Source organism: Pelodiscus sinensis, chromosome 5, assembly GCF_049634645.1.
Source record: "Pelodiscus sinensis isolate JC-2024 chromosome 5, ASM4963464v1, whole genome shotgun sequence".
In the NCBI taxonomy this organism is placed as follows: Eukaryota; Metazoa; Chordata; order Testudines; family Trionychidae; genus Pelodiscus; species Pelodiscus sinensis.
Window position 1 is genome coordinate 55,801,241 of NC_134715.1, and position 14,162 is coordinate 55,815,402.

The 14,162-nt window shown below is 38.9% G+C and overlaps 1 protein-coding gene across 4 annotated transcripts in view; it reads left to right on the plus strand.

Moving 5' to 3' along the window:
* The window catches only part of FHDC1 (FH2 domain containing 1), a 57,172-nt gene extending 44,198 nt beyond the window's left edge, over positions 1-12,974 (plus strand). For all 4 annotated transcript variants that reach the window (XM_075930068.1, XM_006111563.4, XM_075930070.1 and 1 more), the window contains 3 exons: positions 1,834-1,951; positions 4,452-4,616; positions 8,872-12,974. In XM_075930068.1, the coding sequence (XP_075786183.1) occupies positions 1,834-1,951; positions 4,452-4,616; positions 8,872-10,941 (2,353 nt within the window). In that variant the 3' untranslated portion in view covers positions 10,942-12,974. The remainder of the gene's footprint in view (positions 1-1,833; positions 1,952-4,451; positions 4,617-8,871) is intronic.
* Positions 12,975-14,162: the final 1,188 nt, after the last annotated feature.

Below are 14,162 nucleotides of genomic sequence, written 5' to 3' on the forward strand. Positions count from 1 at the left end.
GTCAGTGTATGATCTGGAACATAGAACTGGAAGCTAGAAGCCCCTGAATTCTAATCCTGGCCATCACCTCTCTGTCTTCACCTTTCCACTTAAATTCTTTCCACATCAGTAAAATGGAGAGACTTCCTATCTCATGGATATGAGTCTTGATTTAATGTCTGTAAAGTACTTCAAGATCCTCAGAGTGTGTATGTGTTGGCAATAGACCTGGCTTAAAATTTCTGATCTTTCAGATATCTGCCTGGCTTCCTGCTGTCTTGTCTTTTACTCCTTAGTAGCCCACCTAGCAGACTGCTAGGGAGCCCAGACCTCTCAGGGAGTAATCAGAGAACTTCCATTTTGGCTCTCTCAAAATAGAAATGTGTTTTTGTCCGTCTGTTTCCTCCTGTGAAATATTTAGACGTTTTGACTTCTGTGCCCCTGATTAGCTGAAAGTTTTTTTTTTTTCCCCTCAAATTTAAAATTTTTCATGGGAGGGAAAGAACTGCTTTCTGGCCAGGTCCAATTTACAACAGAACATTTGTCATTTAATATGACCAAATCCAATGGTGAGACAAAAATGAAACAAACCAAAACATATATATAAGAACAAGATAAAAAACTCACGAGTAGAAGCTGCTGATAAACACCTTAAAAATCCGAACACCTTAAAAATCGCACATTTGTTATAGTGCCCTCTGGTAAATTAGTAACCTTGCCTTTTCTTATTGCACTCCCTTGCTCTTTTTTGTAGGCTTGTAAAATGCAGTCTGTGTCATCTGCAGACTTTTTGGTCTGCTAAAGGGTTTGCAGTACACTGGGATGCAGAATTCTGAAGCTTCTGTGATATGCACTGGAGCAGAGAGTGTTTCTGTGGAGATGAAGGAAGTTGAGGAATAACAGCTTACCTCATAGCCATAGATATGCGCACTGCCTACTCCAATACTGATAATTACAGGTGCTGCTGCCATCATCACCAGCCCTGTGTACACAAGGAAGCATATCATGTGAACTGCAATTCACACACATGTAAAAGAGCAGTGGTGGTAATTAAAATCATGCTGTGGGTGAAATGCCTGCTAACCAGCATGAGTATGTGTGATCAGTAATGATGGGTCATCAAGGAGAAGTTATTAATGCTTCATTTCCAAACTTAAATTTTATGGTGGTGTTGAACTCGCTGTTAGGGTAATACTATCTCTCCATGGTAACTTACCCTGAAAGAGCCATTGCTAAGATGTTTGAGAGACTCAGTTATTTGCTATTAACTTGCAGTGAGGCTGCAAAAACTATAGGAACTAGGTCTTCAAATACAAAGAGACTCAGGTTCTGTAAGAGCAGGGCTATTTCTGTGAGTCTTGGTCTTGTTGGACTGCCCTGCCTAATGAGTGATATTGCCCCAATAACAAACCTGCTGAGGGGGAGGGGGAGATTCTTTTGTAACTTGCACTGTTTTTGGTGATAGCTAGCCATTCTTAGGCAAATAGGCTGTGTAGTGGTCAAGCCACACTTACTTGTCACACGTGGTGTAGGAGGGTTTGTTTGGGGGTTTTTTTGCACCTATTCAGGTAATATAGTAGAAGATGAAATATTGTGGCTGCTGGATTGCTGTGACTTCATGAAGGAATATATCCATTAAGAAAACTTAGGAAACCTTTCAATATTTCAAATAAAGAATAATAGGTAGATTTCTCTGCTCACTCTTACCTTCTGCTCTGGGAAGGTTTACCAAGCAGGCAGGTCTTGTTTGATGTATAGGTGGTGTATTATGACAGATTTATGAAGCATGCTATACCTAGCAAAAGGGCAACTCCTTTCTGTCAGTAAGTGCTCCCTGTATATGCTATTTTTTAGATTATCCATTGATAATATAGAAGCAGAACTTCATTCTCTATCTGCCAAGACAAGATCTCTTAAAAACAATATTCGGCAGGACCCAGGACTCTTTCACCAGATGGAAGATTTTATCAAGGTTTGTAGAATGCATCTGCTAATATATTAATATCACTTCAATGCAGTAGTGTTTCTCAGTCTAACATAATTTGCACAGGTAGGTTAACAGGCAGTAGATTCACTCTAACATTCCTCATCATAAATCTGTTCAGAGCTGTTCATGCTGCAATTCTGTCTTTGTCAAATATGAGTTTATAAAGTACTACACTTTTTAGAGGGAAAATATTGGATACATGTTGCCTTGAGGGCTAATGAAGCAAAGCATATTTAACTATTGTGAAATGGCTGACAGAGATGAGCGGTTAGAATATCAGATTATTTGCATGGCTCTACTACTTTTTATTTAACATGCAGAAACTAGATTCTTACCAACTTGTTATGTTGGAGCATGTCAGTTTTAATTGAGATTGTACTGAGCATTTCAAACCCAGATTGTTGGGAGATTGAAGGGACGTTTTTAGCTACTCGTATGTTTGACAAATTTGCTATGGATTAACCCTTAGCATATATTATAGCGTAAACTCTACCGTGGCTCTTGGATGGTGATTTTATTTGATTTTGCAATTTTTTTGTATGTAAATAAATGGAGTATTTAACTTTTGAAACAATCTTGACACATGTAGTATTACACCTTTTACAAGGTAGTGTTGAGTATAAGAATCTATATTTGGGAAGTATAAGAGTGTGTCCTGTGTCTTTTAAAATACTTTGTATACGTTTTAATCATAAGAATAAAGCATTTACCAAGAAACTTGATAAAGTACCTGTGATTTAAATTTACAGAAGCTGTTAATGGATTATCCTTTGCACTTTGTCAGGAGCTGTGAAATTTATGGAGAAAAAGGGTGGGAAAAGAATGAAATACCTGTCTGCACTCTTAATTGTTAGCTTTTATTCAAGACTCTTAATGTTGTGTTTTAACATGTTTTTTATATTTTAATTGCTACCTTTATGTAGCATTAAAACCTTGCTAAGGACAGATTGCAAGTGAAATCTTGGAACCATTTTTCACTTTACAAATATATGCTTTATATAATACTTTCATTTTTGAAATTACTGGCAGCAACAATGCTGATATATCATCTTACATGATGTCATTCTTGTGAATAAGCTACTAATATTTATACTAGAGCTAATTGTACTGTTTATCTTCAATCCAGCTTTTGTTTGCTTTGTGTGTGTGTGTGTGTGCGCGCACGCGCGCGTGTGTGTGTGTAAAGACTGACAAGCAAAGCTTTATTTCTACAGTAATTTTCCACTGCCCACAAAACAAACAAACAAACAAAACCACTCCACCCTCTATATAAACCTTAGGCTGCTGACATAAATTGCTACTTTATACAGCAGTTTTGTTTACCAGGTTGTTTTTAATATTTCTGGCACTATTTTCATTTTTTTTTTCTGATTTTAAGACTGTTGCTCTTCCATGTTCTCAGTTAAACTAATAAAAGAGGTGATGGCATTATTTGTGTTCACATCTATAGTTTTAAGAGAAAAGGGAGAGAGTAAGATAATTCACTCAATATTTTTTAGACCAATATTGCAACTTCTAAAGCTTTTTCAAACACTATTTTCTCTTTAATTATTTTTACACTTAGCTTTCATTTTGTCAGTGGCTTGGATTTAAAGTGTCTAAGTCCATTCCTGTTTTTTAGATAAAACATTACATAGATTCTCATTAAAGTTCTTACACTGATGCCCAGCACAGACAGTATCTGAACAACTTCCTCATGAAAGGCCTTCACACCGTGTGTATATTCAAAATGCTATAGTGTTTAAATACAACCAGAGCTAGTCAGAATTTGGAGAGGGAGGTTATTCAATGAAAAGGGGGTGGAATATTATCTGGATCTTCCATGGAAAATTGGAAACTGAAATACCATGCTGCATCATGGAAAATGTAGTCCCACTGGTTAGCCTGGGCTATAGAAGAAAATAGGAGCATGAAGCAATCAAACTATGACTCCCATAAGGCACAACATCATCATTTCATAATCAAAATATTTCAGGTTTTGGGTGGAAAAATTAGAAAGTATCCATGGAGAGCACACATTTTATTTTATTTTGCAAAATTCTTGATTAGTTGAAAACCCAATCTCCCATCAAATCCCTTTGTGAAAGGGGTAAATTTTAAGGGAGAGAAGGGGGCTGCCATCAGGAGAGGCAAAGTCATTTGGGGCAACTGTCAGAGGCATTTGGAAGAATCAGCAGCTGTAGATGAGAAGGCTCATATTTTTAGTGCACCATGATAAGAGGCAAATCCAACCTGACTGCATTGTTCTGAGAGTTAAAGTTTGAAACCTGTTGTTTTGCGTTTTAACCCTTAACTTAATGACCTGTGTTGTTAATTGGAATTACTCTTTTGATCTCTTAATAAAATGACAACAAGTCTGCTTATACATTGTAGAGTGTTACACTCCAAGTCCTGATTTACTGGACTAGGCGATAGCTCATAGATGGGAACATGGATTTCAAAGTTCTTAATATGTCTGCTTTACAATGTATTTGTTTTACTGCAGTTAGCTATAAAAGAACTAAAAGAACTAGAATACTGGAAACGAGAATTACGGGGGCAAGGAAATACACTTATTGACTTTTTCTGTGAAGACAAAGAAACCATGAAACTGGAGGAATGCTTCCAAATATTTAGGGACTTTTGCATGAAATTCAACAAGGCTGTTAAGGTAAGGAGAATGAAAACCTGTTTTCTTTCACTTAAAATAAATCTTTGGATTCTTGTATGTGTTAAGACTGCTTTTCGGATCCCCATAATATTTGACATATTTTTTTAATTAATATCAAAGGGGGAATTGCCCATTTCTAGGGTTTTTATTGCTTTAAACAAACAGGAAAATGGCTACCTTTCCTTCCCTTATAGCCAATTTAATAATTAAGTAAAAAATGTTGCTGCCCCAAATATTTTGTTACAGCCAATTAGAATATTTAAAGGACATGTCAGGCCACTCGTCTAAGTGTCACTGTAAGATCGTTTCCTCTATCCTTATGAGTCTGTGGAGATTTTCTGTCTTTGTCCTTTTCCCTTTGAGAGTAAGGCATGAAGTGGCATTTTGGGTCCCATGAAGACTGTGTGTGCCCTGGCGGAGGGCAGAGATATGGAGAAGCAGAATAAAAGATTTTATCTATTTCAAGATTTGTATTATATAGGTGACCTTCAGACCTGCCAGGCAACTGTGGTGTGAAAGCAGCCTCTGTAGTCTTTGCTCTACTTTTGCCATTGGCGGTTTTGCTTTTTTTCCAGGGACAGCTTTCTGTACATAAATATGTTCTTTGTCTCATTTAATCCAATGTGTCATTCCTGTTTTCCTTTGCAGTGCTGAATAATGGTATAAACAGGCAATTTCCAATGCAGTAACCGTTTGATATTAGCATATTAAAAATCCACTAGAAAGCACTGCTGCATGGGACACGAAAATCTGAACAATACTCCTGGCTTATAAATACAAACAAACAAAACAGATATACAATACCCAGGTGCACAAGTAACTTAGCATCTGGAGTAGTTCCATTCCCTTCAGACTCTTTAAGTAGTTTGAAATGAGGCTGTATTGAAAACATCTAATTCAAAATGTCTAATATCTCAGACACTCTTTACTCTGTTTAGCCTGTATAGAGTTCTTCAGTGTTGGAGGAATACCATCACCCTGAATTACACTTTAAGTTAAAAAAAAATCCTGTATATTGTTACAAGTAGTGTGAATATTGCTAGTCTCTGATGTATTAATAACATAATAAAATTATGCCCTCCAGAAATGTGTACCCACCTTTGGCAGAGGCAAGTTACCCTTTGCATCTTGGATAGAGCTAGATAATCGATATCTTCCTTTTACCAGTGACATCTATTGCAAATAATCCAGACTTTAACCCCAACAGTAAATCAGAGAACACGCTAGTCAGTCTATACTAAAGATATCTCTCTCTAGTGTTTTGTTTTGTTTTTTAAAAAATCAAACCCAACTATAACTGGCATAGTCTCCTCTGGTATCAGGACCTTTAATTTAGCATTGTTTTCCAGCTTTCTAGAAAGCTGTTTTATATAGAAAGCAAAGTTTTAAAAAACCACTTTGGATGAATAGCAAATGAAATAATTAATATCAATCCTTGCTGCCAAGTGCTCACAAAATATCCAAATCCTTTTGGGTGTTTTATCACATATAGTAAGGTTGACAAATTACACCACAGGAATAAGCCTCAATTTGGAAAAGAGGGTCAGCAATTTCTGTAGGTACATGATAAAATACTATTTTGTTTAAAATACCGTTTTGTAGTTCTCTCCACCAGCCTGGCTAGTTGCCTATAATATAAAACTACGAGTGGAGATAAGTGAAGAAATTGTAGTGAAAGAACTGATTTTATGCATATTGTTTATATGCATAAACAATAGTGCAATTATTTAGGCATTGGGATGCATTTTGTAACCAAACGTTATAAATTGATGTTTATTATCCACTGGGGATCCTCCAGGCTTTTCCTCATGAACGGGGTCACACTCAGAGAAATGAATAATTAATTTCATGTTTGCTAGTAGCCACTAGACTATTCATAAAAAAAAGCCAAAAAAAAAAAAAAAAGCCAGAAAAATTGCATTTGGAAGTTTTTTTGAGTATGAGCATTTGAGTATGTCATGTTTGTAAATATAACATAAAAAAATCCCAAGGAGTGTATCCTGGGAGGGGTTAGAAAGTTCAATGGGCAAGCTTACCAAATAGCAAATGTAGAGAAATGTCCTGCAATGATATATTAAAACAAAGTATATGGTTACAATTCATAAAGTTCCTTAAAAAGATATGTATTTTTAAAAAGGGAAATAATTAGGAAAACCATAGATTGTTTCAGAATGACTCCACTTTTAAGAATATTGTTTATATGCAATTATTTTTAACCAGTTCATATTTATAAAGTTGATCTGTCTTCAATCAGACATACCCACAGGCACATTACATTGCATTGTAATGGAATAAATCAGTGGTTCCCAACCTTTTTATACCATGGACCAGCAAACCCATTCACAAACTTTTGGCGAACCGGTAACATTTTATTAGCATAATCATTATGCAAATAGTGAATATGCAAATGTGCAAATAAAATGTTATTGCTCTGCCAAAAGCCATGGCCCCCAGAGCTGCCCCGAACATCCGGTTTCAGCTCCAGCAATTACCATGTGGCAGGTCGCTGCCGCACTTGATGCCAGGTGTTTGGTCCCCCGAGCTCCCCAGTGCCAGCCACTGATCCCTAGAGCCCTCACCCCTCCATTACTCCCCAGTGCCAGCCACTGACCCCAGAGTCCCTCGCACCCAAATACCCCGTGCCAGCCTCCCACCCTCAGAGCCCCTCCAGTGCTAGCACCCCTTCCCAAATGCCTCAGTGCCAGCCCCCGTCTCTTGAGCCCTCCACCCCCAGAGTCCCCCAGCACTACTCTTTCCCCTGGAGCCCCCAGTGCCTGATACTGAGCTCCGAGCTGCCTCCCAGCCATGAGCTGAGTGCTGCTGCCCGGGTCATGGCTGATCTAAGGCTGCTGTGCCGGGCTCCAATACAGCCCTTCTGCTATGCAGCGAATTGCTCTTCCGTATCCGGGAGGAGACCCCGCCCTTGCCGAGCTCTGGTTGGCTGAGAGGTGGGAGAGGATGCACCTCTCCCAGCAGCCATGGTGGGAGGGGAGGCACTGGGCGGTGTACCCCAGCTCCAGCCCCTACATCCATCATGGCCCAGCAGCCAGTGGTTTGCAGCCCGGCACCTGTCTGCAGACCGGTGGTTGGGAATCGCTGGAATAAACCATTTGCCCCAGAATTTTGTTCCACTATCCAAACATTCTCTTTCTTTCAGAAGAGAGTTTGATTTTAGCAGTTCTAGTTGTGAAGAACCACTTGTTGTAGGTCTTTCTGAGGTTATCTGATCTTCTTGAGTCTGGCATCCACCCACAGGACTGGAGTATACAAAATCTACTCCCCTGGGCCCCTCTAGGCTCTGATGTGCAAGGGGAATGTGAGGAGTGTCTTTCTCCTTCTCAGTCAGGGGCTTCTCACTTTGCTTCTCACTTGTGTGCAGCTCCTGACTGATTTTTCTGTGGGTCAGTGGCTGCTGACCCAAAAAAGTTTCTGACTTAAATAGTTTGTCACTGCTAGATTTTATACTGAAACTACCATATTTAACTATTTCACTGCTGGTGATTTTAGCAGAAAAAATCTAACCTGCCCCAAAAAACCCATTGCTGTAGTTGCTGATTTTTATACCAACAGTATGTTAATATAGTTAAGTTTGGAGAGTGGGGAAAGTATAACACCGAATTGATCAAAATAAAGAACACAAGATACTGTGCCGATTAGAGTATCACTTTCATATATAGTTCATTGAAGTCTTTGCCACAGAATTTCCTGCCTGCTGCATAGAATTTGGGTATAAGGCACTGCGGACTTCATAGGAAGTTGGCTATAGAATGCCTGTTGCCAAGGAACAATTGCAACAATTGTACTTCAACATAATCTGTTTGGTACTCCAACTCAAGATGGATGGAATGGAACTAGTGGGCTGTATGGAACTTTTTAGCATCAAGCTAGATTGTTTTAATGGCCTAAGTTAATTGTGTGTCTAAAACGTTTCTGGTTTAAATGTTTGCATGATCATTGAAAGTTGCTGTCTTAACACTTACTAGAAGTGGACTTAAAACCTAGCATATGGTAGTTCATACTCTTGGTCTCTGCAGGAATCTGATCATTGTTTTTCAGTGCTTCCTATGCTGTCCAGTCTAATGAGCTGTATTAGTTATGCGGGAAACTGTTCTCCATATGGTGCATTGGTTGCCATGGTGATTTTAGTGGGGAACTAACCACTGCAAGAGAAAATGAAGGGATGGGAGGCTTGTTTTGAAATAAGGGATGCTTCACTCTGAAATGTGTATTTATTCCTCTCTCCTTTCTTTGACAGGAAAATAGAGAACGAGAGAGCCAAGAGCTTCAACAACAGCAGAAATTGAAGGAGTTGGAGGAAAAACGCCGATCCTGGGCTGCTGGAGAGCTCGGGGGTTTCGGGAGAAGTAGCAGTGAAAATGATGTTGAGATGTTGGCTAAAAAAGGACTTGAGGATTTTCGACCTTTCTTGCGGCAGAGACCTCAAAGTGCTTTGAATAGAAATCCCAGTGCTCGGCGCTCCCGCTTATCCTTAGGGATTACTGCAGACAGAGAGCTTCTGTCTTTCCTGGAAATCTCCAAAGACGAGGATCCAAACAAATTCAATAGCCTTCCTCGTGCAAACACACGACAAGCAAGACCCAGCATAGCTTCAATTGAATCCAAAGAGCCTAGCAATCTCAGTTTAAATAACTTGAAACTACACCGCGCTTCTGAAGCCAAAGCGGACAGCCCAGATCCACCTCAGATGCCTTTAGCTCAGCCCAGTCGCTTACAAGATATGGAGGTGGGCTTGACTAGTACTAACCTCTGTTACTCACAAAAGAATACTGACAACAAGCAGCACAGGTCAGCTGTGCCGTGTGTGGAAGCAGGAGATATAAATGCTGGCCCCCTTGCTGTTGAGGAATATGAAGTTGTTAAGGGACTGCATAAGTCTGATATTCAAGGAACAAAACCTATGGAAGACATGCCTTTAATAAGCTTCGCGGATGTTGGTGCAACAGACTTAGAAACTCTTGATGACTTGAGCTTACACTCCCTCAGCACTGTGGATAATTCTGAGCCAATGCCCTCTTGCAAAAGTTCCAGAAATATTGATGATTGTCAAGTCAAGGTGGCAAGTGCCAAGCATGAAGTTTCAGAACATACCAATAGTGGCCCCACGTCTATGGATACAAGTGTTTCTGGCAATAAAGAACATGGGCCAACTTTCTATGTATCTGATGCTACTGATTGTTCTCTGACTTTGGACTATTCAGAAGGAAATGATTTAAAATTAGTGGGCAATGAAATGAAAGAGCAAGATGTCAAAGTTTACACTTGTGCAAATGATGTTCGAGATGAGGATAGTACAGTCTCCTCAAATCTGAATTCATCCTCTGAAAAGGAAATTTCTCTTCATACTTCTTCAAATGCCACAGAGGATTCCAGCAGCAAACACAACTTTCCTAAAGAAAAGCCTGTAAAAAGTAAAGAATCCTTAGGACCAAAGAGAAACTCTCTAAAAGACAGATCTCTAAACTCCTCAAAATCTAGTGGCACTCGCCCTACCCAGACAACTACTCCCAGACCAATAAGAACTTTGAATGCATCTGAAAATGTGAGTATGAGGAAAGTGGTGCCAATTTCCAGGTCTAACAAAACACAGAGCAGTCTGAAAAAGCCAGAAGCCAAACCAGCACTTCGAGAGGCCAGTACTACTGAGACACAACCATCGCACCGCAGCTCTGTCCGAGGCACAATGGAAACCCTTCCAAGAACTTCATACAGACATAGCTTATCAGTAGAGGAGCCAAAATTACAGAGAGGGACTGCAACTTCCAGCAGCACCCATTTTGAGAGGGACCAACTTCAGCGCAAGGGCTCTCTTAAAATGCCAGGTTCTAAATCCGTCAGAAATATTCCCAAATCCAAACCAGAGGAAAGTAAGATTTGTCGCTCCATTGTAAAACCCCAGGCCCTTCCAGACGCTAACAAAAGCACAACAGCTAATGCTCCCAAGACACCATCCTCTGTACCAAGCTTTGCGAGAAACACAGTGGCCTCTTCCTCAAGGAGTGCAAAGGTGGATCTACCTAACTCTTCAAAAACACCGAGCATCACACGATCAGTGTCTCAGAGGCTACCTAGAATGAGGTCAGCAGCAACCTCTGATGACCTTATCCCCAAAGAGAGCACAGGATACTCCTTAAAACGAGCAAGTAGTGCTAAAATTATCAAAAGGAACACAGACCAGAGTGATATTCTTAGTGCTAAAGTAGAACCTACAGCAAAGGAACAAGATATAATGGAAAAGTCTTCTCATAAATTGAAAGATGAAAACCGGACCACAATTGGGAAGATATTTAAACCACTATTGAAATAATGGTTTTTTTTTAACATCTTGGAATATAAACACATGTTTAAGCACTGGATATCTTGGGAAATATCCAAAACAATAACGTCACTGTTTAATAACGTCTCCTGGTACCTAATATACAGAACACTATGAGAAGACAGCAACTACTTTTTTTCTGGTCCTCTTCCTCTTCTTAGCATGAATTTGAATGTATTTAATGTTACTGTGGTGAAGTACAAGTGCCACAGATCTTTGTGCATTTGTGGTATGGTACATTGCCAAAAAACAAACTTGAAGGAATTGAAAACTAATAGTTCAAATGATTTTGTGATTCTTTAAAAAAAGAAAAAAAAGTTGGGGTTATGGCCAGTTTTTGTATACAGGAACCTCTTTTTTTTTTTTTTTTGGCTTAATCAGTTATACTAGTTGGTTCCTTTATTCAAACCTGAAATGACGTCTTTGGAATGGTACAGAAAATGAATGTAGGTGAAGACGCTTTCTGTGGCTCTTAATTCCTTGGATTCAGAAGTCATCTGTGCCTGTTGCAAAGTCCATTGCTGGCAATTGGACATGCTGGAAACCGTTGGCCTGAAAATGGTGAAATAGGACATTCACTGTTTGTGGCTGTCTTAACCTCATTGAAGAATTTATAGCATGTCTTACTGTGTATGTGTGTCTGTCTGTGTGTAGGAAGGAGGGAAACTCTGCTGGGCAGAAATTTATTCTCCATGAGTGTGGCAGAATTGTCTTGCACATACAAGTAGGATATAGTAAAAAATGACTGGTGCTGGATGTCGTAGTGCAGCTGGAGGTCACACCTATTGGAAATACCACCAGTCGCTGTTAGGGATAATAATTGCTCATGTTCTGACTTGTTTCAGTCAGATGCAAACTTGCCAGCTTTTGGTAATACAAAAGTGCCATATTTATAATACATATCAAAGGTGATGTAGCTCAACATGTGAAGGCTGCAACTTGGTGCCGAGCACTTTCTTACCATTCCTTTTTTCCACTGGTTTATCTACTATCAAATTACTTGAATGTTGCTATGGCTCAGAAACAGTCATTTTCCTGCCTCCTCCTCCTTTCTTTACCAACACTGAGCATGTAGCAGGAAACACAGCTTACACATGATAATATGTTTTGTAAATTAAGCTTCTTTAGCTACTTCAGATGTGGTTTTAATGTTGAAAGTGGCTAAAGGATAAATTAAAGACATGTTTTACACTAGTGTTTCATAAGCTTTTTTTTTTAACTACTTTTTTCTGCAGATACAAATTTTAGCACCATGTCAGACTAAGATACAGAGAAAGAGGGAAAACTTGTTTTAACGTGCTCTGTGCCTTCCCAAGAAAAATGTATGTAGGTGTGGGGAAACTGTCTCTAAATATCTTATTTAAACAGTTGCCTTTTTTATTCACTTATGAATGAAACCTCATTTAAAAGAAACATAAAATGAAAGCTATTTGGAAAATTGTGGTGGCTTATTTGTGGAGTATCTGCCTATCTGATGCATCACTCCTACCACTCCCTCCCATTAGAAGTCTATAATTCATCCAGAATTAACTACCTGCCCACGCAGTTCCATGGGCTATCCACCAACCACTCGGGTACAGCCAGTTATACAATTTTAATAAAATGAGGCCCTTAACCAAGCAGATCTCACTGTAGACAGCATACCGAAACGCTAGCAGCTGTTCCAGGGGTCCTCGTGTGTGTCTGTAATTGTTTTAAATAGCTCATAGGCAAGGACCTCAGAGTGAATATTGCTTTAAATCTCATAAGCATTCGAATCTTACCTCCCTTGTGAGTTAAGTATGAAACTGTGTCTTTTAGCCTTCTCTGTGTCATTGTGTACACATCTGCAAGAGCAGGTGACTTTGTTTTATTTTTTTTATTTTACCTTTTATTGGTAGTAAGCTTGAAAAAAAAGTAATTTAAATGTGTTTGGAAAATGTAAATAAATATCTATATAAATGTCTGTAAAAACAATGTATTTAATGGACCATTTATACATTTCTGAGTAACATGATAGTTTAATAAAGTTCCGACTTACCGGGGTCATGCTTTATAGTTTCACTATTTTCTTTTTTAATTTTAATTTTGGTATTGTAGTTCTCAACCTGACAAAATCCTAATGTGGGTCACTTTATAGATCATCCCAAAAAGAAGTACTTCACACAGAAATTCAAGAAGTTTTAAATGTTGGATTAATGTTTAATGATTAAGCATTTTTAATGCAGGGCTTTCTGCACTAAACACGGGTTAACAGCAAATTTGTGGAACAGATTTAGATCTAAAATGAAGGATTAATTGCTAGTATGTGCCGCGTGTTCTGCCCACATTTTGTGTTTTGGCCAAGATAAATATTCATGGAGCTAACAAGTCTGGATCTGCTGCTATCTGCATACCTTTCGGCATAGCACATTTTATTGGGAAATCCTAGCTCATAAGTCTCAGAGCTTTAAAAAGAAGAGTCTGAAAGCTGTTTTACTATAATATTTAATGGTAAAAATGAGATAACACTTCATTTTACCTTTTATTTCCTCCATTGCTTATCAAATAGCAAATGGCACGGGTTAAAATGCAGCGTCACTCATGTCAAATGGACCTCCATTCTCTTCAGAGAAAAACCATTTCCCCAGTACTTTAGAGAATGCTTTATGTGCTGCTCTTTTCAAACTTGTTCAGTTCTAGATTTTACTTATTTGATCAGTGCTTTGTCCTAAGATATAAGTGACCAGCACCTGCAGCCTGACAGCTGACAGATATAAGCTTTGTGGGAAGTCTCCTTTATCATTTAAAGATGAATTTTTAATTTTTTTAACTTCATTTTAACAGGATTTATAAGTACTAGTTCATTACTTCCAGCTCTGCTGCCAGAGTTAAGTGACAGATGTGCATACCCAAAGGTTTGATTTTCCATGCAATCAGCTAACCCAACCCTTTCCCAATAAAAAAGTTTGTATTTGAAAGGCTTTATAGAGTATGTCCACATAGCAAAAAAACCCACCTGTGACTGGCCCATGCTAACCGTGGGTTTTGTGTGTGGTATAGATATACATATAGTATAGATAACTTGATTGCAGTTAGTTCCTACTAAGGAATGAGACAATTCCACTTTTTCTAGCTTTGCCAAATGTCTGATCTCTCTTCTTGCCTTGTGTTTCTGGATGGAGACACAAGATGGGGGTGAAGTGAGGAAGCCAGGGGAACATAGGATGATCTGTAGAGCTAGGTGGCAGGTA